Source organism: Grammomys surdaster, unplaced genomic scaffold (genome assembly GCF_004785775.1).
Source record: "Grammomys surdaster isolate TR1022 unplaced genomic scaffold, NIH_TR_1.0 169, whole genome shotgun sequence".
NCBI lineage: Eukaryota > Metazoa > Chordata > Mammalia > Rodentia > Muridae > Grammomys > Grammomys surdaster.
The window spans coordinates 124,043-151,784 of record NW_021604617.1 but is presented as its reverse complement, the minus strand read 5'-3'; the positions used below and the strand labels follow the sequence as shown (position 1 = coordinate 151,784).

The window sequence follows — 27,742 nt, the reverse complement described above, 5'->3', positions numbered from 1 at the left end:
CTTGGACTGAAATAATGACATAATGACTAGAGGAACTTGAGAGGCTGATTTTCAGACTTGAACAGAAAGGCTCAGATGTAAAGCCTGAGGGTAGAAAATGTTGAAGATTTCTCCAGAGATGGGAGCAAGATGATATGGGATGAATATGTAGCTTAGCGGCCTCCACTCTGCAACACTCATAAATCCACAGACAGGCATACACGTTCATCTACTGTATCCTTCATCTGGGGTCACTGTTGGTGCCATTTATGCTCAAAGTAACACTCAGCATGCCAACTTTGATTTCTTTCTTCTTGATGCTGAAGCTTTCTATGATCCAGTACAGTTTAGTTATGCCAAGGTGTTTGAAATCCTTGACAGACAATGTATACCAGGATGGAGACATGATGATCAATGTGTTCTTGCCCCTGTATACCTTTCAAACGAATCCCACTGAAGGGCGAGAGAACAAAGATATTCATCAAAGGTAAGTGTCTCCAGTCCTTTCATCCTAGTCCAAATTTACAAGTTGCACCCTTAATCTGTTTTATCATTCTTTCTCAAGCATTTCCTTCTAGAAAGAGTTCCACTTTCAAACTTGTAATCACTTTTCTTAGATGTCTTCTATTTTTATGGGTGAAGACTGAGCACAAATATACTGTCTAGCCATTTTTATTACATCTGTCACTCTGAAAGATGCCATGCAGGAAACAAATTATGTTACTTAGAAATAAATCTTCAGGTATATGTATAAATAGATCTTCTTATATGTATATAAGTTAGTGATGAAAGTAGTCAACACAAAGTTGCTCTACAAAAGAGACCCATCAAAGGCTTCTTTTTATGTATTTCCTAATATCTGCATTGACTGGGTGCTACCTTGTGTGTCATATTCCTTGAGAGACCACCTACTGTACTTCATTATTTCAGACACTTTTGAGATCACAATTTTCTGCCAGATGTGTCCATTCCTCTCCCCCTTGGTGCTATTAGGCAGTCCAGTGACTAAAGGTAGACTGCTATATTTCTATTTTCTCTAGTTTGTGATTGGTTCACACATAATACATACTTTTGACTATAAAGGTACCACCACTGCAGTAAGTGAAATAATTAATAAAAAAGTGATACAGAAGTGCAGACTTTATGAACAGGTGGCTTCTCTTTCTGTGAGCAGAATTATTGCCACTGTGAGCAGTTATTGCATCACCTATCAGAAGCTGAGGTGGCATATGTCTGCCTGTGTCTGTTGTGTGGAGTGTTAAAGACAGGATTCAAGACAATAGGCAACAATTCTTGCTTAGAAGTGATCTTATTTCCCTCCAACACTTATTTGCTGATATTTTTGTATACTTTTTCACTTTCTTCTGTTTGTCTCCTTTTCACCTTCTGTAACTCTGCTACTCACATATACATGCTGGTATAACTGTGTTGCCCTACTTATTTGACTCGCGTGGCTGCTGCTCCTCACCAGTTCTTAGAGAGATCCAGCTCAATCAAACTGTCACGTTGGTTTTGTGAGTTTTGACCTGCATTCCCTGGATTTCTGAATGCAACAGTCGGTTTTTGTGTGTTTTGAATTTGGTAGTAATGTTGATTTCCAGTGAAGTGAAGGGGACAACATATGGAATGTAAATAAATAAAATAAGTAATTAATAATAAAAAGAAAAACAAAAAAATTGAATTTGTACAGATCGGAACACCGGATGACTGATTCAATCAGAATATATATGTATAGGCAGAGAAGCTCACTCTCATGATGAAGTGAGCTCTCCATAATACTCAGTAGAAGACGACATATTTTTTCCCATCCTTGCATTTTGAGTTTAAGTCTTTGTGAGTTCTATATTCAACTATCCTTCTAAGACCCAGCTATGCAATGCTAGTTCCCCTGCTTTGATCCTCAAAGATGTTGATAAAATGAACTAGAGTTCAATTGTATGACATCCATGACATGCAAGGAAGAGAAGGGAGAAAACCTTTAACATTTTTTTCTTTCTTTTTCACATCCTACTCATGGGGTGAAACATGGTACATCTTCCAAACCTCTTCAACTTCCAGGTGTTCACATGATGAACAGATACTGTAACAACAATCCATGGATTAAGTTTGCAAGTCTATGAGCTGAAAAATATTATGCACATTTCAATCTAATTATTTATTGTTTAACAATAGGGAGAAGTTGTTAATGTGACATAAGCTCTATGTTTAATAGTAAATCAGTAGGATTGCTGTTCTAAATAGTTCCTGTGTAAATCAATTTTGGTATAGAACTTGAGACTTCTGATTACTCTTCCCATAGCTGACTCATTTCCTTTGTAGCTCTTATTTAAAATTTTTTTATTTTAAATATGAGTCTATATTAATGATGTTCAAAACCACTTCATTTTTATATTCTTAAAATTTTTGCTTGTCTTTTCACTCTTTGTGCCAAACTGTTGCTTAAGTCTTGGGGAAAGAAATGTGTGGCAAGCTAGGACAATAAGACTCACCTTACTTTGAATGTGGATTTTGGAGGCTAGCCACTATTCAATGAATGACCCTATATCTACATGCATAGTGGCAGCACTAGATTGAATTAGTGTTTAAGCTGAAGGGCTTGATGTTAGGAGAAGGATATGATAGGGGTATAGGTATATGTATAAGCAGCACTGGTAAATTCACATGGCATACATGAACTAATTCTTCCCAAATAAAAGAAAAAAGCATATTTTTGACCTGATGGATGCCTATCTGAGCATTTACATGAATATTTTATATTTGTCAATTATCTCTAATTCATGGGGCACATATTTTGTCACTCAACAATGATACTATCTTAATGTTTTATGCTGTCATGTGTACTCCACATCTATATTGCATCATAAAGACATTTACAAACAAGTAAGTCATTTTATTTACCACATGTACTTGTTAGTTTCTTGTCCACTTAATACAAGCTAAAGTCATTTGAACCAAGTAACTTCATTTGAGAAAATGTCACTTCTATATTAGCTTGTGAAGAAGTCTGTCTTGAACCTTTTGGATTTATGATTGATAACGGTAGGGTTGGGGGAGACAACAAGATGCTCTATGTGTTGCCAAACCTGAGATGATGTTCTGGGTGGCATACAAAACATACTGAACAAGATGTAGAGAGCAAGGCAAGGAAGTAAGCCACATTTCCAATGACATCCATTTTAGTTTCTGTATTGGCTTTCCTCAGAAGTTGGGTGTGACCTGAGCACACTAAAATGTAACACAAACCTTTTCCTCCCCAAGATACTTTTGGTCAATGTGTTCATGACAACAGAAAATTAACTAAGATAACATTCTCAACTGTTTATACACTTCCTTCTAACCATACCCACAAGTCTTTAGCTGATTTACTTTCAGTACTTAGCTATATATCAATTTAATTTTCAAAAGTAGATAATATTACATATACATAGGTAATCATTTTGTTTGAGAGAATGTCATACTGTACTAACTATGTATTATCCAACCATTCTTTGATGATATACCAATTACAATACACTGCATTTTTTCTTCACAACCAGTTTATCTTGGTATAATTTAACCACAATGTCTAGAAGAAAGCACTATGTTTCTTTGAAGTAGAATTCCAGTCATAGGCCACCATAAGACCACAAGGGTGCTGAGAACTATGACATGTTCTCTGCATTCATAGCCAGTGATCATAATAGCTGTGCTAAATTTGCAGCCACCATATACACTTTTTACTCCATAAGATTTCAAATTTTCTTTCACCTCTAAGGTAGTTTCTAGTATGAATACACTGTGAACTACACTATTAAAAGAATGCATATTTGTCATAGAAATTTACAATATTTATATTAATTTCATTGAACCCATACTTTCTCTGTATCAATGGACATCAAGTTGGTCATACATCACCCAGTCAGGTTCACATCTGAAAAGAGCAGAATCATGAGTAAGCCAACACTATCGATTTTTAATTCTGTAGAAACTGTTTGGTAACATCACTGGTACCAACCTCTTTATTCTATCAATTTGTAGATGTGAGACACTTGTCACACATTTAGGTTCCCTTAAGATTTCTTTCATTCCAATGATAGAGTTTACACTTAATTGAATAATTAAATATTTGTCAAATACAAAGAAAGTAAGCAAAATAAAGACTAGAAACTAATGGGAAACTAACTTTTCTAAAAAAATTTGGTACTCCTTACTTGTATAGAATAATACATTTTATTATAGCAATTAATATATTCATATAGTACAAAATGATTATCTTCAGTCTCAAAAGTTATTTATAGGAGCATTGCAGCATGTACTCACAATGAGGAAAAACTATACCTTTCCTTTGTTAACATTAACTTCTCATATAATCTTTAAAAATGTGCATGTTATAATTTAAATTAATATATGAAATTGAATAAGTAAAAGTCTTCAAGACATAACCAAATAAAAAATAAAATAAATGCCAGGGTATTAATCAGTGTAAAATTTTAATACAATTTTGAAAATTAGTGAAATATTGCTGCTTACTAAACTGAAAAACATTTGCATCTGGTGACTGTCATATTAACTTAGAAATATAGAAGTGAAAATACTCAAGATGACATCATCACACTGGAATGGGATTCACAAAGCAATGACCATCTCCTAAAAATGAAATGATAATAAACACAGTTTTTATGTTTTCTGTGAAGTATATCATTCAAGAGAAAACTCTAAACAAAGATAAACATATGGGGAAATCGTTCACTACAATAAAGCAAAAGATACTGGATGTGGAATAATAGCAATAAACCCCTAAGCCTTCATCTATTCCATGGACAATATTCAGAATATGGAATTATGATGTAGATTAAGTTCCAAGGGATATGCAATTACATCAAGTCTGTAAATGTAGAAAATTCCTCAAACGTCTTTAGGCTTTTATATATTAGCATTGTTAGAGCTGTGCATTTGGTATCAGAAAACCAACAGATGAGCTCTTTTAATTGATTGACTATTCTACCTGCTCTTTACTCCTCATTTACCTCTGTTTCTTCACATAATACAGAAGCATATTGGGCTATTCACTGTCTGTGTGAGTCTGTTTATTGTTTAGTTCTTAGCCTGAAAATACACAGACAAGAAACATTATGCAGACTGAAGAGCTTTCAATATATGTGTGTGTGTGTTTGTGTGTGTATGTGTGTGTGTATTGCATATAGGTTGTATATGCTGTATGTGAGAAGGTGTGTATATGTTAAAAATCACTTTGTGAACTGTAAAAAGCAAGGAGGAAGAAAGGAGAAGGTAAAGGTAATTATATTGTAATTCAAAATTATAGAAAACAATTTGAACTATCCCAGTGATGTAAATCTTTCAAGAAGAAAATACTGATACCTAAAGTTTAGTAGAAAAGGAAACCTATATCTAGTGTGTTAAAATGAGGAATCCACAAAATTGACAGTACATAAAAAATAAGAATGAGAAACATAGCCAGGCAGTGGTGGCACACGCCTTTAATCCCAGCACTTGGGAGGCAGAGGCAGGCAGATTTCTGAGTTCAAGAGTTCGATGCTAACCTAGTCTACAGAGTGAGTTCCAGGACAGCCAGGGCTACACAGAGAAACCCTGTCTCGAAAAAGCCAAAAATAAAAATAAAAAAAAGAATGAGAAACATTACATGTCATATGGGAAAGGATAGTTACATATGTCATTTAATAGATATAAAAGTTAAACTAACATGAACTGTGCAAGAGGTAACTATTTTATCAAACTAAAAGTGTGGTCTCATGTGCATGGCAGAATATAAGTGAAGCAACACTAAAAGGGACTTGGGGACCTGAATTCATAAGTAACAACACTTGTCCAGAAAGCATGAGGATGTGTGTTCCAAATCCCAGTTTCCATGTGAAATACTGGTCGGGCTGAATATGCACTTGCACCTACAGCACAAAAACAGGATGATCACTGGGGCTTCCTTGTTTCCAGAGGAATTACAGTGAATAAATCATACACTATCAAGGAAATAATGTACAGAAAGGGAGAAAAGGACACTAGGTCACAAAGATATCTTTCTCAAGCCTATAAATGAACATAAATAGGTATACATAAAGTATATTTTAGAATGCAGTATATGACACATGAACACACAAATAAATAATCTTAATAATTATAAATACATAATTCAAAATATGTGCAACTCAATGTAAAATTGGAATGATAAAGTTAAATATGTACATTCAAAACCAAAATAAAATTTAAAAATACCCTAGTTACCTATAGTGTATAGAATTACATAGAAATAACAAGTCTGGGCATAACTTCACTAAGTAAGATGTTAGTTTATCTATAATAATCAGAGAATATATAGAGGGCATAAATGAAACATGTGGAAAAATGCATACCTGGAATTTGGCATACAGATAAAAATTTATAATTGCAAATCAAATTATAAAAATGAAAGACATATAATCATTTCTATACTAAATGCTATTCCCTTAAATAAATTGTAAACTGAAAAGATGAGAATTAACAACAATAAGTAAAAAATTTCTGAGTTATTCCCTTGTGTTCAGTACAGTGGATTTGTGATTCAGAACTCACAAAAAGGGCAGAAATTTTTTCTTAGATAACTCTTAAAAAGTACCAAGAAAACTTTAAAAAAAAACATCAAATCCTACTTCAAAAGACTATTCTCAACTAAATTGGAAAATCTTTATGACATGGCAATTTTATAGACAGATACCAGGTACAAAAGTTAAATCAGGATCAGATAAAACATCTAAACAGTAGCATAACTAATAACAAATAGAAAGTCCTAAAAAAGTATCCCAAAACAAACAAGCAAACAAATGAACAAAGAAACAAAAAAACACACTGGACAATTCTATCAGACCTTCGAGGAAACATAATTCAAATACTCTTCAATCTATTACACATAATAGATAAAAAAAGAATACTAATCAATTTGTTCTATGAAGCCACAATTATGCTTATATCTAAACCACACAAAGACCCAACAAAGAAAGAGAAATTGAGAACAATTTTCTTTATGAATATTGATGTAAAAATGCTCAATAAAATTCTTGCAAACTGAGTCAAAGAACACATGAAAACAATCATCCATCATGATAAAGCAATCTTCAACCCAAGGATACAGGGATAGTGCAATATACGGAAGTACATCAACATAATCCAGTACATAAAAAAAATAAAGAAGAAACCACATGACCATCTCATTAGATACTGAAAAAGTATTTGATAAATTTCAACAACCCTTCTTAGTAAAAGTCTTGGAAAGATAAGGAAATCAAGAGCCATACATAATGGCCTATCTATCTAGTAATGGCCCTCTTGCCAAAAGCAATCTACAGATTTAATGCAATTCCCATCAAATTTCTAACCCAGTTCTTCACAGAGTTAGAAAAAGGAAAATGCAAATTCATTTGGAATAACAAAAAACCCAGGATAGTAAAAACTATTCTCAACAATAAAAGAACTTCTGGGGGAACCACCATCCCTGCCTTTAAGATATATTACAGAGCAATAGGGATAAAACCCATGAGGTATTAATACAGAGACAAGCAGGGAGATAACAGAATAAAATTGAAGACCAAGATATGAACGCATAAATGTATGGAAACTTGATCATTGACAATAAACTAAAACAAACTAGTGGAAAAAAGACAGATTTTTAAGCAAACAATTCTAGTTAAACTGTGGACAGAATGTAGAAGTATGCAAATCAATCCATTTTTATCTCCTTGAACAAAGCTCAAGTCCAAGAGGATCAAGGACCTCCACACAAAAACCAGATACACTGAAACTAATAGAAGAGAAAGTGGGAAGAGCCTCGAATATATGAGCAAAGCAGAAAATTTCCTGAGCAAAACACCAATGGCTTATGCTCTAAGATCAAGAATCAACAAGTGAGACCTCATAAAATTGCAAAGCTTCTGTAAGGCAAAGGACACTGTCAATAGGACAAAACTGCAACCAACAGATTGAAAAAAGACTGTTACCAATCTGATAGAGGGCTAGTATACAATATATGCAAAGAACTCAAGAAGTTTTTTAATCTTTAGGAAGAATCTCTTTCCAACCCTGAGATTCACACTCACTTTTGGAATTTTATGCTATCATGGGGACATATATGGTGCTGTCATCTAAATTCCTGTCATCTTGATTTCACGGAATGCATTCTTGACTACTAGACCATAATCAAGCCCAAATATTATATGTTTCTTGGTATTCAAATGTCATAAATGGAGGATGCCAGAGAATGAAATAACCTAGTTTAAAATGGGGTATAAAGCTAATCAAAGTATTCTCAACCTGACATATACAGAGGTGTATGCTCACAATCAACCATTGGACTTAGCAAGAGGTTCCCATTGGAGGAGTTAGAGAAAGGACTAAAGGAACTGAAGGGGTTTGCATCCCATAGGAAAAACTAAAACCTCAATGAACCAGACTCCTCAGAGTTGCCAGTGTCTAAACCACCAACCAAAAAGTACACATGGAAAGATACATGCCACAAATACAGCAGAGGATTGCCTCGTTGGGCACCAATGGGAGGAGAGGCCCTTGGCTCTAGGAAGGATCAATAACTAGGGGAAGGCCAGGGTGGGGAGGTGGGAATGAGTGGCTGGATGAGGCAGGACCCTCATAGAAGCAAAAGAAGCAATATGATAGGGGGTTTACATGGGGAATTCTATAAAGGGGAAAGGAGATAACATTTGAAATACAAATAGACAAACTATCCAAATAAATAAATAAATATATAAATAAATAAATAAAATGAAAGATATGCAAATAAAACTTACTAAGTAGATTCTAAAAACAAAACAAAAAAATTACCTTGTCCTGAGGTTGAGGAAAAAGCTCTGTAGAGAACAGCATTCTGGTACAAGCATGATGAAGACCTTAGTTATAACCTATAACAGTCACATTAAAAAAGGACATGGCTACATGGGCCTGTAATCCCAGTGATTGTTGGCAAAGACAACTGACAAAGTAATTTCCAGATAGTCATCTGAGCTACAAGTTCATGGGGGAACTATTGGCTCCATGTAACTGATAAAAGAATGTACCTTGAATAGTCCTCTGGCCTATGTGTTTTCATACATCTTGGAATAACATATGAACACACATACACAAACAGAAGCACATTTATACAAACAAAATACATACACATAACAATATATACAATATACACTACATACATATTTACACTCCACATTATATATATACACAAGACACACATACGCACACAAAAGTACTTAGATACACCCATTTATAGCTATATATGAAAGCTTTAGTTCAATCTGAATCCCTAAAAACATATACACATATGTTGATATAAAACATACACATCTATATGTATGAAATTATGATTATAATTATAATGTATTTAAATACATAGTGCAAAATCTCAAATATGAGTTGATAAAAGTTAAACAAAATTTGTAAGTTATGGCCAGACATTTTATGAAGAAATACAGCATTCTATATAATACTACATGGGGAAAATATTAATGTCAGCAAAGAGCTAGTTCTGATAATATTGGCAAAGGAACACAGAAAATCTTAAAACCAGGTGGCTTATGACAGATAGCCACAACCTAGGAAGTATGGTGAGACCAGAGATGCCAAGTTTTACTCTATTTTTACTTGGCTTCAACCCTAGACAGGCCATGCAAAGTGTAAGTTGAACAAGTACATATAGCTCAGTTTCCATCAGTCCTTTCATCATGGCCCTTTAGAAATTATTGATTCACTCTGTCAACCCACAGAATAATAGTCACTCTTCCCAGAAACAAATAAAATATATTTTTCATGTTTATGAAAGATATGCATTCAAAGTCAAAAGCATGAGACCACTTTTCATTGGTTGCCTGCTTCATTATTAGGAGATAGGATTCTTCCTCTGTCCACATAAAGTAAATAGATGAAGGAAGTGATCATATTTTGAAAAAGACTGATACTCTGTATGAGCAGTTAAACATAACCACAGACAGACATACTGATGTCCGCAAAAATCTTTTGTTGTAACTGTATCATATAATAAGGTACAGTTCTAACATGAATGCTGTGAGGGGAAGATTTTTCTCAGTGAATGACAGTTATTATATTCAATTTGAAATCAATGGTGATGGAAAATTGTTCTATAATATGTTTTATTTCCTCTACACAGGCTCAATCCCAACAACTACCAACTTGTGATTGCTTTGAAACTTGCCATTGAGGAGATCAACACAAATGCCCTGATTTTACCTAACATGTCTCTGGGATACAGTATTTACAATGCTTGGCCAAGTCAAGAGGAGACAATGAATAATTTCCTCATTTGTCTCACAGGGCAGGTCAAAACTTTGCCAAACTACAACTGTAAAAGTGAGGAAAAATCTGTGGCTGTAATCACAGAAACAATATGGGAAATTTCCTCAATAATTGGGACAGTGCTGGGACTATATAAACATCCACAGGTGAGATTATAAGGAACAGAATAATTAAAGCATCCTCCATTTATGGCATTTGAATACCAAGAAAAATATACATAAAGAAGACTTTGCTTGTGTATGATTCAAAATATAATATTTGGGGCTTGATTATGGTCAAGGAGTCAAGAACTCATTCTGTAAAATCAAGATGACAAGAATTTAGATGCCAGCACCACTTATATCCACATGATAGCATAAAATACCAAAAGTGAGTGTGAATCCCAGGGTTGGAAAGAGATTCTGCCTAAAGACAAAGTAAGTGGAGGAAAGCAAAGGACACCCAATACTCACATCTTCCATTCAGTCACTCGAATGAACATTCATATAAACAACCAATAAACTATACAATATTCTAAAGTATACGAGTTATATGCTCTGAGATAGTTGCTAATCTAAATTTTTTGGTTTAATAAATATAAGAATTGCATGATAACCTCACAATTATTTATGATATATGTGAATATTTTAAATAATTTCTAAGCTGGTCTTCAGTATTATAGCTTACTCTAAATACAAATTTGACTTTCTATGAATGTATGTTACTGTTTTATACTCATTGATCCTACAATATCTGGAAACTTCTCTTTCATGTTAATCCCGTTCTCTTTTTTTCAGCTCACTATTGGACCTTTTGAACCAAATATGAATGATCCTGGGAAGTTTCCATCTCTGTATCAGATGGCCTCCAAAAACTCTTCTCTAGCCTTAGGCATGGTCTCATTAATTACCTATTTCAGGTGGAATTGGGTTGGGTTGGTCATCTCAGATGATGAAAAAGGTGTTCACTTTGTCTCAGAGTTGATACCAGAAATGGAAAGAAGTGGAGTTTGTGTAGCTTTCATGGAAATGATCCCTGTTGGCCATATATTCAGTGTGACAAACAGTTATGTCTATATTACCCCGATTGTGAGGAACTCAGTAAAACTAGTTATCATTTATGGTATCACTGACTCTTCTTTAGGTGTGCTCTTTAGAATGTGGAGACATTCATATACAGGAAGAATCTGGGTCACTACTTCAAAATGGGAAGCCATCAGTGCTATGAGACATTTCATTCTCGATTCATTTCATGGAGCTCTCATATTTTCACAACATCATGGCCAGATTTCTAATTTTAAAAAGTTTGTAAAGGCAGTGAGCCCTTCCAAATATCCAGATGACATTTTTCTTGCAAGATTGTGGGAGGTTTACTTTGGCTGTGCAATGTCTAATGTTACCTGTAAATCTTTAAAACAATGTTCTTCTAGAGGTTCCTTGGAATTTTTACCTTGGTACCACTTTGACACAGTAATGAGTGATGGCAGTTACCATGTATATAATGCTGTTTATGCTGTGGCTCACACCCTTGACAAGATGCTTGTACATAAAGTAAATGTACAAGGAATGAAAAATCATGGAAGAATAAATTTTCCTCCCTGGAAGGTAATGGCTTTTCCTATGGATTCTGTACTTGTGTCACCAAGGTAACTTTTAAAAATGACATCAAAGATGGTCTCAGCATGTACCTTGGAATTCTTTATCAAAAGTGATATTTGTAGACTCTTTTAGTACTTAAAAGAAAAATCTAGACCTGGTGAAAATCATAATTAAGTTGCAATCATCATAGAAGCAAATATTAAAAACAAAGGGAAAAGGTTTAAGTGAAAGAGGCCAACAGTATCCTGTTATTCTAAGGCCCTCAACTAGAATCTCTAATCTCTTTGCAGGAAGTTCTTAAATATGAACAAGGCATGAACTGACAATGCAAGGCCCTAAATTGTATATTGTGCCATCAAATAAATAATCCTAAAACATCGAAGAAAACTATGTCTAATATATACACTGTTTATGTTTTATGTACACTTGGTATAATAAAATGTGTGCACACAATCCACCTCAATGAGAAAGGGATTATTTTACTCAGAATACCAGTTTAAATATCCTCTTCAGGAAGAACTCAAAGTCACAGAGATTTGAAGGAGCCCACCATATTAACATCCACCAAGAACAGGGAGCAATGAGTATGCTATTGCTCAGGTGGCTCATTTCAGTATATTTGGTCCTGGTTTTGATCATGAAGTGAACTAGCTTAAAATCAGGGTGAATTTTATGCCTTAATTAAACCAAATTAGAAAGTCTCTCAAAGACGTGTTCAGAGTCCAAATTATGCTATATAGGTTTTCAACTGAATTCTTATGCGTAGGTAATTGAAGAAATTGTCAGAATCATATTTAAAATTAAACATAACAAATTTTGCTGATAAGTGTTAAAAACTAGTAGATTGATTAACAACTTTAGATTTATCTGAATAGTCTATTCACATATTATTAGAAGGATTATGATGCTATTTCATTGTTAGCATTGTTTTTGTTTTATACATGTAATGATGCTTTATTTTGAAGTACAAATTAACAAAATGGCATAATTTCATTTTTTGTCTTAACAATGACCATTTCCTATCACAAATCATGCATCTCTATTAGTTGAATCACATACTGAAGACCATTCAATTCACGAATCCAAGTGGAGACCCAGTAACATTGAATCCTTCAAAAAATGTGTATGTAGAATATGACATTCTGAACTTCTGGAATTTTCCACAAGGTCTTGGATATAAAGTAAAAGTAGGAATGTTTTCTCCATATTTGCCACCTGGTCAACAATTGTCATTGTCTGAGGAAAGTATAGAGTGGAGTACAGGACTAGGACAGGTTGGTAGATTCTCAATTTTGTTTAGCCTCATACTTCTTCATAAATTAAAAGATGCCTTCACTGTTGTATTTACAAATAATTTCCCACATTCAAATACTTTCTTTTTACATTCATCGTTACCAAGATTTAACACATACTTCAATGCATATTCATAATTTTAAATGTTATGTGTTTGCATGTATATATATATACATATATATATGTGTGTGTGTGTGTGTGTGTGTGTGTGTATACTATGCATATATCCTGTTATAGTGTTTATCTATAATCTCATAATTTAACTGAGTGTAGGTTTCATCAAAACTCTAATACACTAAAGAAATTCAGTCACCAGATGAATTCTTGTATGTCCTCATATCTCTTATTTTGTCAGACTCCGATGTCTGTATGCAGTGAAAGTTGTGTACCTGGATTCAGGAAATCTCTTCAGATTGACATGGCTTTATGTTGTTTTGATTGCACCCTGTGCCCAGAAAATGAAATCTCCAATGGAACAGGCAAGTGTAAACATTGCAGATAAGATTCAGACTTCTGTTTTTAATCTGTATATTGAAGTAAAAACCATAAACAAGATTGCTGCATTAACTTCCAACATCAATAAGTCCGCACAAAAAGACACAATCCGGTTACTATATTTATGAGATATATGCCTAGATTGAGCAGATCTAGAACTATTGTAATTTATTCCCCATCTATGAGTTCCTTTACTGTTTTCAGTATCTCCTGGCCACATGGTTCTTCTCCATCTTCACTTTCTCTCCTCCATCTGCTTTCCTTCCTTAACTTTTTTGTCCACCTGCCCCTACTCTCAAAAACATCGCATTCCACCTTTCTTCTTTACTGCCACATAACAAACTCTTGCCATTATTGACTAGTAAATAGAGAGAAGGTTCATATGAGTTCACCTGTGTATGTTACTCACTGTTCATCTGGGGACACACCTCTTGAGGAAGCAGAACTAACACCAGTTTTCAAACAGCATCAGGACAACCCACATATTTTACCCTTTTGTTTAGTTAAAAATAGTCTTTGTCTCAGAATAAATTTAGAATAACTATACCAATTATGAAAAGTACAAGATATGATATACACTTAATATCCAGTTGCTCATAACTGTCAATCTATGTACTCTACCATCTACCCTAACTTATAGAGCTTTAAATTTTGTGTCTGAATTATGCTATTTTAACTTTTATTACCATTTGAAATCCATCCTTTCAAATCTGGAATATCTTCTTTAATGCTAAACAACTGAAGTTCAATTATGAGGCTACAACTAGTATTCAAACCTAAGTATTCTAAGACATCTAAGAAGGAATTAAATTCTAACTGAATATTTAGGAGGCAAAAACGATAGCTTTCAAACCTTTACAATTAGTAGAGACAGATGACTGCCTGGACAGTCTGCTGACTTCTTATAAAGTTGAACCATCTGTCTTCAGCCTTCTGGTCCAGAATCATCTGACAGACCTCAAAAGAACCAGTAGTAATGAAGAACTTGCTTACCATGTCTTGGCAGAGCTTTGCAGTTGACTATCCTACATATATTTGTGCTTTTTTGGGGGGCAATATTTTTGCATAAGATTTGGGGCAATTCTTGTCAAGTAGCTTCATTGACACGGTAGAATAAACTCCACCTGGAGGCAATGATACTCAATATCTTCCATGAGGTAGAATGGGGATATTGTCAACAGCACACATGTCTTATAGTTAATTGCTCTTAGTAATGAAATATTATTAAAGCCATATTCTGTGGATCTCATATATATATATATATATATATATATATATATATATATATATATATGCTGAATTGTCAAAAAATGGCTATTTGTAGTTATTACCTTATTGAATATATTAAAAAACACTTGCTGTAATGAACAAATTAGAATCAAATATGACCATTAGTGACTATTAACTTGCATTATTTAATAATATTAAACAGCATGAAATAACAGCCATTAAAATCTTTGTATTCTTGAATGATTACATAGGCACTATACTTATATAAGAGTGACAGCTATATTATCATTATACAAAATATTTTATGAATGAGTACCTTAAACCTATAATAACGTATATATTCTGTGCAACTGTAGGAAATTATAAGATTCTATGGTAAGTCATTTTACCTGTTGAGCCATCTTTTCAGACTCATATTTAATTTCTTACTGTGGGGTGTTATGTACCTTTTATCTTAAAAACTTGAATTATAAGAAATAGAAACCCCCTTTGATATTCCTAAGTGAAAAAAAAAGAAATTATAACTTCAATTTTGCAACAAATGTAAAGATTCAATCAATATAAGATTATGGCTAAACAATAGTTTGTTTAAGAATAAATTTAATATCTTATACCTATTTGTCAACCTTTTTAGTTTCTATAATATTCCTATAGCCCTCATTTTCTTTCCCAACTCTATACTTCATCTAGAAAGAAGGAAAGAGAAGGAAAAAGGACAGGTAGAAATCCCTGAGATTGAGTTTTATAGGTTCCTCCATGTATAAGGCTACCACATAAATAAATAATTGCTTAAGTGTCAACATATGTACAATTTAAAAAATAATAAGAACCATCCATTCCAACCTAAGGAACTAGGCTTTTGCTTGCTTCTAGCTGTATTAGAGCCAAAGTTTCCCTTCTGGGACCCAGAGGGAAATAGGATAATAAGCTTTGTTAAAGAAATATTAGGTGACATCATTTGCTATTTAGTTTTTATATGCTGAGAAAGTTCATGACTTACCTAAAGTCCTGACTGTAACAGTCTGAAAGGCTGCATGGGTGAACTAGCTGTTCTGGAAATGTTCTGGGACCAACTCTTTACAAGAAACAGCTTCCATTGAGTTTAGTTAGAATCAACCAAGGAGCTAGCATGGCATGTCCCAGAATCTCATCATCCCAGAATATTATTTTTGTCAGAGCTGCTTTTCTCCTCTACCATTCTGCGATATACAAGCCTTACAAGCATCACATAGCTCTGTAAAGATATTTATATGGAACATGCAGAACACATGGGTCAGTTAAAGAAGATCAATAAAGAAAAACATCTGCTTCACTTTAAAGATTAGTTTCATCACATAATCAATCTTCAGTATAATATTTCATTCCTACCATCTTAAAGGATGGTGTGGAATATCATGTCATGAGAATTTTGTACCCAAAAAGAGTTATTGGCTGAATATAGACATTTAACTCTAAGCTAGTCCAAGAGCTGTCTCTGTACAGACATATACATCACTTATCTTGTTGACCATATTGATCTCCTATAAGAAATCAAGAAAGGTGGGATATAAATCAGAAGATGTAAGTAAGGTGGCTGAATGTCCATACAAATTGGTGTAAAACTCCGAATTATGTACAATATGTTTGGTTTTATCTAACTTTCAAGATTCTCTTAATATAGTAACTGATTCACAATGTGTGGAAAAGGGTTGTTTTACATATAGAGACTGCTGAACTTATTTGGGATAATTCTGAATTGAATTCACTGTTTATTGAGATACAACAAATGATCAGGAATAGGAGTCATCAACTGTGTACAACACAGATAAGATTCCATACAGGAATGCCAGGCCCGTTATCACAAGATAATAATAAAATTGATCAGCTACTTATACAGAAAGTATTAAAAGCTTCAGAATTCCATTTAAAAAAATGTTAACAGCAAAGGTTTAAAGAAAGAATACTCTAACATTTATCAACAAGCCAAGAAAATTGTGAGGCAATGTCCTACATGCTCATTGTATAACCAACTTCTGTTCTCTATAACAAGTACACTAAAGGTACCCAAAAAAATGAAATTTGGCAAAAGTATGTAATTCATTTACAGAGTTTGGTAAAATGAAATATGTACATCATATTATAGATACATATTAAGAATTTCAAAGGGGAAATGTCTTTGATTCAGGCAAGACTGATTCTAAAATTACACAGTTGTTATAAGTGGTGGCCATTATGTAAATACCCAAACAAATTAAAATGGAAAATGGTTCAATATATGGCTTTAATAAGATGAAGCAGGTTTTTTACATATTGTAATATGAAACATCTTACAGGCATAACACATAATTCTACAAGACAAGTAACTGTGGATAGATTTAATCATACTTTAATCATACTTTAAAAGAGATGTTTAACAAACAAAATGGGCAAACAGTGAACCCCAGAGTTGGATTACATAGTGCTTTATTAACCTTACATTTTTAAATGCTAATGAACAAAACCTTGGATTCTGAAAGACATTGGATTGTAAAAAAACTGCTGAACTAAAGCAGCCTGTTTATTTTAAGGGTGTTGTAACATCACAATGGAAAACAAGAAATGAGTTACACTGGTGGAGATGTTATTCATATATTTCTACAGGAAAAAAAGTTATGTGTTGTTTTCAAGTTGATAAAAATCATACATGACAAAGGGAGACTTCCTGAAGACTTTGAAATCAAACACAGAGAAGATTGACAAGATCAAGAATATAGATGATATATATGTGATGATGTATATGTCTCTATACACAGAGACAGCTCTGGGACTTACTGAAACTTAAATGTCTGGCCAAACAAGAAAATTGTATAGACTATATACTTCTTTTATTAGATACTATATTTATTTGCATTTCAAATGTTGCCCCTATCCCAGAGTTCTTCACATCATCCACCCTCTCCTATGCCTCTGAGAGTTGGCTCCCCCAAGATTTCAAGTTGCTAGTTAATATTAATAATCAATAATATAACTCCTTGGGATAACCCAGATTTGGTTGTTTCATATGATTATAAGTTATATTTTATTTAGCTTACACTCATGTAATTTCATTGAATTTAACATTTGAAATCTATAACAGGTATGTATGTGAAACCTACTAGAAGCTGTATTATCATCACATTAAAAGGCTTAATCTCTCATAGGGTCACCATCCCAGAGTCTAGTAGTGTTCCTGAAATAGATAAGATACTAATAAACAGTGGGTATTCTTAAGAAATTCAGGGCATAGAAAAATGACTTAGTAATTAAAACCATGAGAGCTATTTTTGAAGATGGGAATTTGGCTCCCAGCATCTGCAAAATGACTTTTAACTGTAACTCAGTTCCCAGGAGTTCTGCCACCATATTGTGGACATGTGAGAAACACATACATATAGTGAACATATTTTAAAGCAAACCCATAAATAACAAGTAATTTCAATGTTTCATGTATTACAATATATCATATGGATTTCTTCCAATGAAAAACTTGTGTTTCTTGTTTCTGTAGTTCACATATATACAGGGAAGAAAACCTGTGTATCTGTAAATTTAGAGATCTGCCATAAAGCTGAGTAATTGTGTAGCCTCCAAGAATTGTCACAGAGAATATCCAAGACTAAAATGTAATGTAAAAGCAGAGAGTGTTTTATTCTGCAGACATCCAGCCTGCAAGATTAGACCATTCACCAAGATGGCAACCACAGAGAAAGGCACACAAGCCTTTTTATAGAAAGCAGGGAATTTTAGCACAGATTAGGCAGTCAAAACTTTATTGATGAGTACCGGGAAAGTTACATGTATCAATTTCTCATTGGCTGCTATGTTACAGTCACTATCTGTGGTGAGGTCTTGAGTATATTCCAGGAACAGGCTCAGGTCCAGCCTCATTAATTACTTCAATATCTCAGGAACTGATTCAGCTCTCAGATAATCCTCCCTCTATCAGAGATATCAATGATTAGCACCCCATTGAAGCAGCTCCATCTGAGGAGAAAAATGTGTCTCCTTGGGAAACCAAAACTTTTGCATTTTGAATATTTTTACTTCTTATGTGACATCTCAATTGTTTCAACAAAATTCTGCCAGATGAAGTAACTGATGATACATATATTTTGAAAGTAAAATAGATATTTAAATGGTACTGTTCCAGAACAAAGGACATGGAAAATGGTTGTTAGTAATGCTAAAAATTTCAAAATATTGAAAATTATCATATCACATAATATCCAGTACAAAATTAATTATATCCACTTAACCCTTTCCACCAACCAATAATAGGTTAATATACCTTCTTAATATAGGAGCAATAATTCTCAAATAAACCCTATGAGATTAATTCAGTAGCAAATTTTAAAAAAATTAATCACTAACAAGCGTGATAATATTGACTTTTTTCTTGAGATGTGATATATTGCAACATACATAAATTGTTATTTGTAATATACCACATAAATAGTTTCAAGAACTGAAGCTATATTTTCATATAATTATATACAACCAAATTTTTGAAAAATTTGGGATTTCTTTGTTATAAAATTTTTGAAGAAATTAAGCATATAGATGACATATCTCAAGAAAACTGAGGCATCATACAAGATCACATCCGACATCACACTCAAAGAATGTAGACTTAAATTACTTGCACTAACTAAGGAATAAGACAATGATTTTACTCTATGAAGTGAAGTAGATAATGGATGATGAAGATGGAAAAGGGGAAAGTTGAATTACCTTTATTTACGAATGAGAAAATTCTGTTCAAAAAGACCCTGGAACTAAACAATAAAACTCCTGTAACTGATAAATACATTCACTAAGGCAACAAGACAAAAAAATTGATTATAAAAGGTATCTTCTTATACTCTACAACAACTACCACCAACAACAACCAATAAATAAATAAATAAATAAATAAATAAATAAATAAATGAAGGGGAAAAAATCTTACAAATAATGCTATCACAATAAACAACAACAAAATCTAAAATATCAACCTTGGAGCAGAAACTGTAGTACACTGACAGCTTTTACACAGTGAAGAAAGAAATTAAAAAGACAAAAAATGAATAAAAGAACTCACATCATCATTTTATAAATGAATAATGTCTTGTGAGGGTTTTATTACTATGAAAAGAAATTAAAATTTCAACTAAGTGAAGAAAGAGTTTGACTGATGTTATTGCCCTGACAATAAGCTTTGTCATTAAAGGAATCTAAACAGGGTTTGGAAGCTGAAAACTGGAGGCAGAAACTCATGAAAAAGTCATGGGACAATGTTACATGCTTGTTTGCTGGTATTCTTTTTCTAACAGAATAATATTAACTGATAATGTATAGCACTATTCACACAGAATTGTCCCTATCTTATCAAATATTACTTAAAAATACATTCCACAGACTTGTCATTTTCTCAATTAATATTCATTCTCTCTGGATACTTTTATGCTTATGTCAAGTTATCAAACAACAGTAAGCATAGATATCCCACCAAAAGCAATCCAATTCAGAGAATCCAACCCTTAGACCAAGTACACTTGGTCATACATTTTCATTGCCATTTTACTCACAGTAGTCCAGAAAAGAAAATATTCTGTATATGCATCAATTGACATATAGATAATATGATTTTATGCATATATGCAACAAAGAATTATATGGTTAAGAAAAATAAAAATTCTTAGTTAAGAGGATGAAATAATGTATACTCTGTATGAGTTTATACAGATAATGTAATGCAAATACCACAGATACTATTTCATGTATGTAGATATAAAGATGATAGATAGGTAAATGATAGAAAGGTGATTTATAGACAGACAAACAGATAGACAGACAGACAGACAGACAGACAGACAGACAGACAGATAGATAGATAGATAGATAGATAGATACAGAAGATATAGAAGAGAGAAAAAGGCACAAAGACACACACAAATATAAGAATTGAAAATTTAGAAATAGATTAGAGTGCTGATAGAAGTCATGAAACTAGGGAGGCCTAGGTAGGAGGGAGTTTTTGAGAAATAGGGAAGAGAATGCCAATCTATGAAGGTACAAAATGAAGTAATGAAGCAAGACGTACTGCACAGGTTCAGAAATTGATGGGCAGATTAGACAGCTATAACAAAATAAATTATAAATAATACAATAAGCCTTTGACAATGATCTGGAGAAACATTCCAGTAAGAAGCTCATGAACTGTAGTTTACAGACATAGAGAGAGTTTCAGTGTAATAACCCTGTGTGGGGAAACAAACCCTACTGATTAATCATAGAATATCAAATAAAAAGTGAAGTAGAATTAAGGGATTTTTTTGTTTCAACAATTTGGTCAGTGGAATCCCTAATACAAACTCAAATATTACAAGTGAATTTTACAGGTTTTGGTCATTTTCTTGAACTTGATGGTAGTGACTATAAACGTGAGATATGAGACATAGAGAAGGCAAGCAAAAACTGATTTCAAAGCTCTTTACCTACTGACAAGATGACACAGGAAGTTTTCTAAAAACAATACTGGAACAAAAATTATAATCTGTCTTAGTGTTGTGTATAAGTTTCCTCCATGATGAAGAGCATGAAGATATAGGATTATTTAAAGGCAGTAAAAATCCCATCACACAAAAAGTTTAAGTTCAATATGTAAAGTAAAAGGCTTCAGGAATTTCCTGAAACTTACCAAATCCATTAGAAATCTCCATCTATAAGTAAATATGAGCAGGGAGGAATATGGTGGAAAACTATAAGACAAAAGAAGCTGCACAGAAAAGATGACTGAGATGCTATGAAATCTGTTAAGCTGCCTGGAATTTGTGATATAAACCTCAAGTACCTTGATTTTGTGAGCCATTCCTCCTCTTGGGGTGGGTTTGTAATGATGGAATTCCATAAGATATATCTTAGCCACTTTTCTAGTTTTATATAAACTTCATTTACAAGGCTTCTAATCATTTAATTTTGGCATCATGTTTTCAGAGGACATTAGTGCTTATGACCAACATGTTGGGGAGCCAGACAATACACTAGCTGACACATTGTTGGAGACATAACTGAGAGTTCATATGTGATCCACTAGGGGTGAGGAGATAGAAGAGAGACAGAAAGACAGGGAGAATATGGTATAATATGGTCTTATAAACATTCAGAGAACACCAGAGTTTCACACCTCTGCCATCAATATGAAATGTCTTAAACCTAAATATTTTCACAACAAAACAAAAGATTCTGATATATGAGACTATAGAGGCCATTTTAATTCAGCCAAACATAAGTATTATTTCCTCTTATTTCTCCCATAAATAAACCATTCCTGTAAGTTTCCTCAGTAAACCTCACTGACTCTCCAACTTATATTTTGATGATATCAATACTTTGGTCTTCTGTAGGTTTAGTATCTAGAGTGAGGATATGTCTGCCAAGGAATAGTGTCACACAAACACTTAACTATCTTTTAACCCTTTGTACTAAAATAATGTCTGGCCTGAGAACTTAAATTCACTGACATACAATACTTTGGGGAGTAGTCAACCACCTTCTAATTTCCTTAAAGTCCATAACAAATGGTGAATTAATATCTGGTACAATTATCTTAGAAAAGTATATAGCTAGTTACATTACAGGTCTAGGGAAAAATATTGTTCTATCATTTTTTAAATGGACATAGTAATATATTCCTTCCTGATGCTACAAATACACTCATAATTACAGAAGCATTAAACCACATCACAGATGATTCTTTTTCAGAAGATGACAGTTAATACAGAAACCAATAATAGGTCAGCAAACAGATAATAAGAATGTGGGAAGACACCTGCAATGTAACCCCAACTCCAGATCTCACAGAATAACACAGAAGATTCACCAAATAGATTACAGAAGCCAGGGTTAGAAGAAGGATTCAGCAAACACTATTTTCATATAAATCAATATGACATTGCTGAGACATAAATGTTCAAAAAGCAGCTAGAACTGTTTGCACAGTTCACAACAAGATCAAGCCAGGCAAAATCCTTGAATGATTGAGTTCTTGGATCATGAAGACACATCCCTAAGTGAGCAACAATTGACAGTGAGGCCTGAGTCAATTTTCCTTGGACATCTGATTTCTGAGGAGCCAGCAATGATCCAGGGGATGATGCTCCATCAAGGTATATTCAGACAGCATTAAGTAAACTTAGGTAATTTTCACAACAGAACATAAAGGATAACAAGGAAGGAGTTGGAAGGGAAAAATAGGGTTAGGGATAACGAAAATGCATACGATTGTTTAGGAGATGATAAATAGATAAATGATAGATAGATGATAGATAGATGATAGATAGATAGATAGATAGATAGATGATAGATATATGTGTATGTATATGATTCATATGTATAAATATATGATGTATGTATATTTCAATAAATATGTATACATATACATATATATACACATACATACATAGATACACACAAGGATCCAGCGGATGATGCAACATCAAGGTATATTTAGACAGCATTTAGTAGACTTAGGTAACTTTCACAAAAGACATAAAGTTGGACAACAAAATTTGAGGATAATAGGAAAAAAGTTGGGTGGGAAAAAACAGGCTTAGGGATGACAAAAAATGCATATCAATGTTTAGGAAATTCACCAAAAAGAAAAAAACAAGATAGATGGATAGATAGATGATAGATAGATAGATAGATGATAGATAGATTGACAGATAGAAGATATAGATAGATGATAGATAGATAGATAGATAGATAGATAGATAGTAAGATGATGATAGATAGATAGATAGATAGATAGATAGATAGATAGATAGATAGATATAGATGACAGATAGATGATTGATAGATAGATAGATAGATGATACATGATGATGAAGATAGATAGATAGATAGATAGATAGATAGATAGATAGACATAGATGACAGATAGATGATAGATAAATGATAGATAGATGATAGATAGATGATGATGATAGATAGATAGATAGATATGACAGATAGATGATAGATAGATGATACATAGATAGATATAGATGATAGATAGATATCTGTATATGAACATATGTATATGTATACAATGCATGTGTATGAATATATGATATGTGTATGTGTATATGTATACATATACATATATGTACATACATACATACATACATACATACATGCATACATGGCTTACTCCATTTCCAATGCAATATATTATATTCTTTGGAACCTAAAGGTATGTAACATACAAAGACCTAATTACAGGCAAAATAAGTATTCATATAATATTTGAAAATAATGAAACTTTACAAAAAATTGAAATACTGAATTTTTAAATTATTTTTTGAGATTTAAATATAATTACACCTCTCTTTTCAATTTTCTCACTGCAAACTGACCATATATACATGGATCCTCTCCTCTAGTTCATGGCCTCCATTTATCCCTAATTATTCAATGCTTGATTATATGTATATCTTTATACAACAAATTACTAATTGTAGCCTTCTCAATCCATATAATGTTACTTGTATATGTAGTTTCAGGGCTAACTATTTGGCATTAGATAATTAATTGCTGTGCTTTGCTCTGATGAAGACTGCATATATAGTTTCAATGAACTTTTCTAATATGGTATGATCATGATCCATTCTAGAGCAAAAGATCACCTGATTAAAAACCCTAGTACTAGATGTGAGAACCCTTCTAGAAGTTGTTTGTCAGTCATGATCAAAGGACTACCAAAAGATACACTGGTTATTACTGATTTACATTGTTTCCTCAAGAGTTTGAAGGCAAATCCCTACTGATGAAAGTACCATGTACTTCAGAGACAGGGCTCGAAACACCTGATCTTCAAGTGACACAAGTGTGCCCTCCCCAAGTACCATATTTAATAGCACCAGATGCTATCATGAAAACTTCCAAGCCAGTAAGACAGCCAACAGTCCTAACCCAATTATATATATGAACCACATCATTTACTATCATGGTACTATACCCCATCCATAAGGATGCAGAAACAGTACACATATCTTTGTCCAAGTCAACATTTCCCTAACTGGATATAAGATCTGTTCAACATTACAGATAATATGCCGGATATTTGAAATTTACCTCACTAATCAGCAATAATAAAACATACTTATTGTATGACAATTTACAACCACTAATTTAATAAACCAACCTAATATTTTCCAAAATCGATCTATGAATATTTGTGGTAATACACACAGGTAAGTATATTCTCATCAGAGTAATCATGAAAAATTCTCTTGCCAACAAATGGAATCAATTACGAAAAAACACAATCAATTAAACTGCAGAGTTGTGGATATGAGTCCCAATTTGATATATCTACAAAATATTTCAAAACCTTAGACTCAAGGAAAATTATGGAAGAGGTTGAAGAGGATTGAAAGTACCAGGGGAGCAAGAATTTTGTTGTAATATGACACTTCTAGTAATATTGGAAACTGCACCCATAAAGACTCATCACCATGACTACTTAAATGGGAACTGAGTACAGATGACACTATCAGATATATTAAACTTGGTGGGAGACAGACCATGAGGCCTCATTTCTACACAGAGCACCGTTAGTAACTATAAAAATCTGGTACAGGGAAGCTGGGAAGCTGAGCAAGCTTTATCTATTGTTTATAACTAAAATAAAAATATTTAAAATTTTCTGTGGTAGAATATAATATTTACATTTAGGGAGATCATGCTCCACAAGAAACACAGAGTACATCATCCATATTTTTTTTAATCATTTTGAAATCATCTTACTTGGGCTAGTTTTGAAGACTACATGCTGTACAATGAAACACATTATAGGATTTGAACAGATTATTTGGCAAAACACAAAAGTGCTTCATATTCTACCAAAATTGATGTTAGATTATGCCTTATACCAAAGGTGTTGCAGTAATAATCTTTCCATTAGTTTCATAAAGACATTTGACCAAAACTGAAACTTTGGAAGTAACTAACTTACATTTCTCTAAAACTTACAGTATACTATAAAGGGAAGTTATGGAAAGCAATTCAAGGCAGGACTATGTATGTGCAAACTCAAATAGGGACCATGTAGATGCTTCCTATCCTGCTCCCTACAAGTCATTCAGATTAATTGGTTACTATAACCTAGAACTCATTTCCCATGCTGGCACCACCCACGAGTTTCTAGACTTAATTGCAAAAATTAGCAATTATGAATGTACACTGACAGATGTGCCTGTTTATCAGACTTATAGAAGCCTATTCTTTCTTGACATTCCATTTTCAAAAATTAATTTGGTTTGTGCTAAGTTAAAAAAAATAATTAACCCATGAAAAGATGAAGTTTTAATGTATAAGCTTGATCATTAAATAGTGCAGCATTTAAACTGAATGATGTTAGTCTCATAGTTCTTAACATGTTTGGGGGTATTTAATTTATGTCTTCTGACAAATAAATAAAGACTAATAATATCCAACAGACAGAAAAGCATCCTGGTTCTCAGGAACAATGGATACAGACCTATGAATAACCAATGTTTTATTTTGTGAAATTTCAGCATAAATTACCATAACATATCAAATAAATGGGAAAATATATATGTTGTATTAACTTGGAGATAATAAATAAAAATAGGTGTCACAAATACACATGACAAAAGAAGACAATACTAATTTGTGAACTTGATACTAAATAAGAAATATACTATTAAGAGGGCAGAATCTTCAAATTAGTATCCCATTATTCATTGTCCTCAATTGTACCAAGAAAAATTGGCTTAAGTTTACCAGTGGCTTATTCTCTGTATGTGCAAGGGATATGACACATGAAAGAAATTCATAGCAGTCATGTTGATACCATACTGAATTTCTTTCCAGATGTGGATCACTGTGTAAAGTGTGCAAATGAACAGTATGCCAACACAGAAAGAACCCACTGCCTGCAAAAAACTGTGACATATTTGGATTATGCTGACCCGTTGGGGATGACACTGGCATGCCTGTCCTTGTGCTTTTCTACTATAACCATACTTGTATTTGTGGCTTTTATCAAGTACCAAAAGACTCCTGTTGTGAAGGCCAATAACAGTACTCTCACCTACATACTGCTCATCTCCCTCACCTTCTGCTTTCTTTGCTCCTTTCTCTTCATTGGTCAGCCCAACACAGCCACCTGCATCCTGCAGCAGACCACATTTGGAGTTGTTTTTACAGTGGCTGTATCTACTATCTTGGCCAAAACCATTACAGTAATCCTGGCTTTCAAGAGCACAACTCTGGGAAGAAGTATGAGGGGATTTCCTAGATCAGGGTCACCCAAATGTATCATTCCTGTCTGTACACTTATACAAATTATCTTCCATGGAATCTGGCTGGTAACTTCTCCTCCTTTTGTGGATGAAGATGTACATTCTGAACATGGTCAGATCATAATTTTTTGCAACAAGGGCTCAGCTACAGCTTTCTACTGCAACCTAGGGTACCTTGGGGCTCTGTCCATAGGGAGCTTCATAGTAGCTTTCTTGGCCAGAAACCTGCCAGATACTTTCAATGAAGCCAAGTTCCTGACATTCAGTATGCTGGTGTTCTGCAGTGTATGGATTGCATTTCTTCCTGTCTACCATAGTACTAAGGGGAGTGATATGGTGGCTGTGGAAGTCTTCTCCATCTTGGCCTCCAGTGCAGGGATATTAGGCTGTATTTTTATCCCCAAGTGCTATATTATTTTTGTGACACCTGAAAATAACTCTTTGAAAGTCATGAAACATAGGTTTCAATGGAAATAAGTTGTATTTAAAATACCTCAACTTATGTTTTTAGGGATTTAGGAGTGTCAACAGACATTCTCAAGTTAAACTGCTGCAAAACAAAATATACTCAACAAGTCT

At 33.4% G+C, this 27,742-nt stretch overlaps 1 protein-coding gene across 1 annotated transcript; it reads left to right on the top strand.

The window, feature by feature from the left end:
• The first annotated feature begins 269 nt into the window (after window positions 1-269).
• Window positions 270-27,640, top strand: LOC114620607 (vomeronasal type-2 receptor 116-like). Its single transcript, XM_028766719.1, has 6 exons — window positions 270-466; window positions 10,136-10,427; window positions 11,058-11,864; window positions 12,905-13,132; window positions 13,507-13,636; window positions 26,733-27,640. The coding sequence occupies exons 1-6, from the start codon at window positions 270-272 to the stop codon at window positions 27,638-27,640; spliced, it is 2,562 nt and encodes an 853-aa protein (XP_028622552.1).
• Window positions 27,641-27,742: the final 102 nt, after the last annotated feature.

What these genes read in the sequence shown, in the direction of transcription:
- LOC114620607 (XM_028766719.1), top strand. Translation starts at nt 270, where the DNA reads ATGCCAACTTTGATTTCTTTCTTCTTGATGCTGAAGCTTTCTATGATC. An exon ending in TAAATTTTCCTCCCTGGAAG is followed by an intron (nt 11,865 to 12,904) that starts GTAATGGCTTTT and finishes CATCTCTATTAG; the next exon opens with TTGAATCACATACTGAAGAC. An exon ending in CTCCAATGGAACAGGCAAGT is followed by an intron (nt 13,637 to 26,732) that starts GTAAACATTGCA and finishes ATTTCTTTCCAG; the next exon opens with ATGTGGATCACTGTGTAAAG.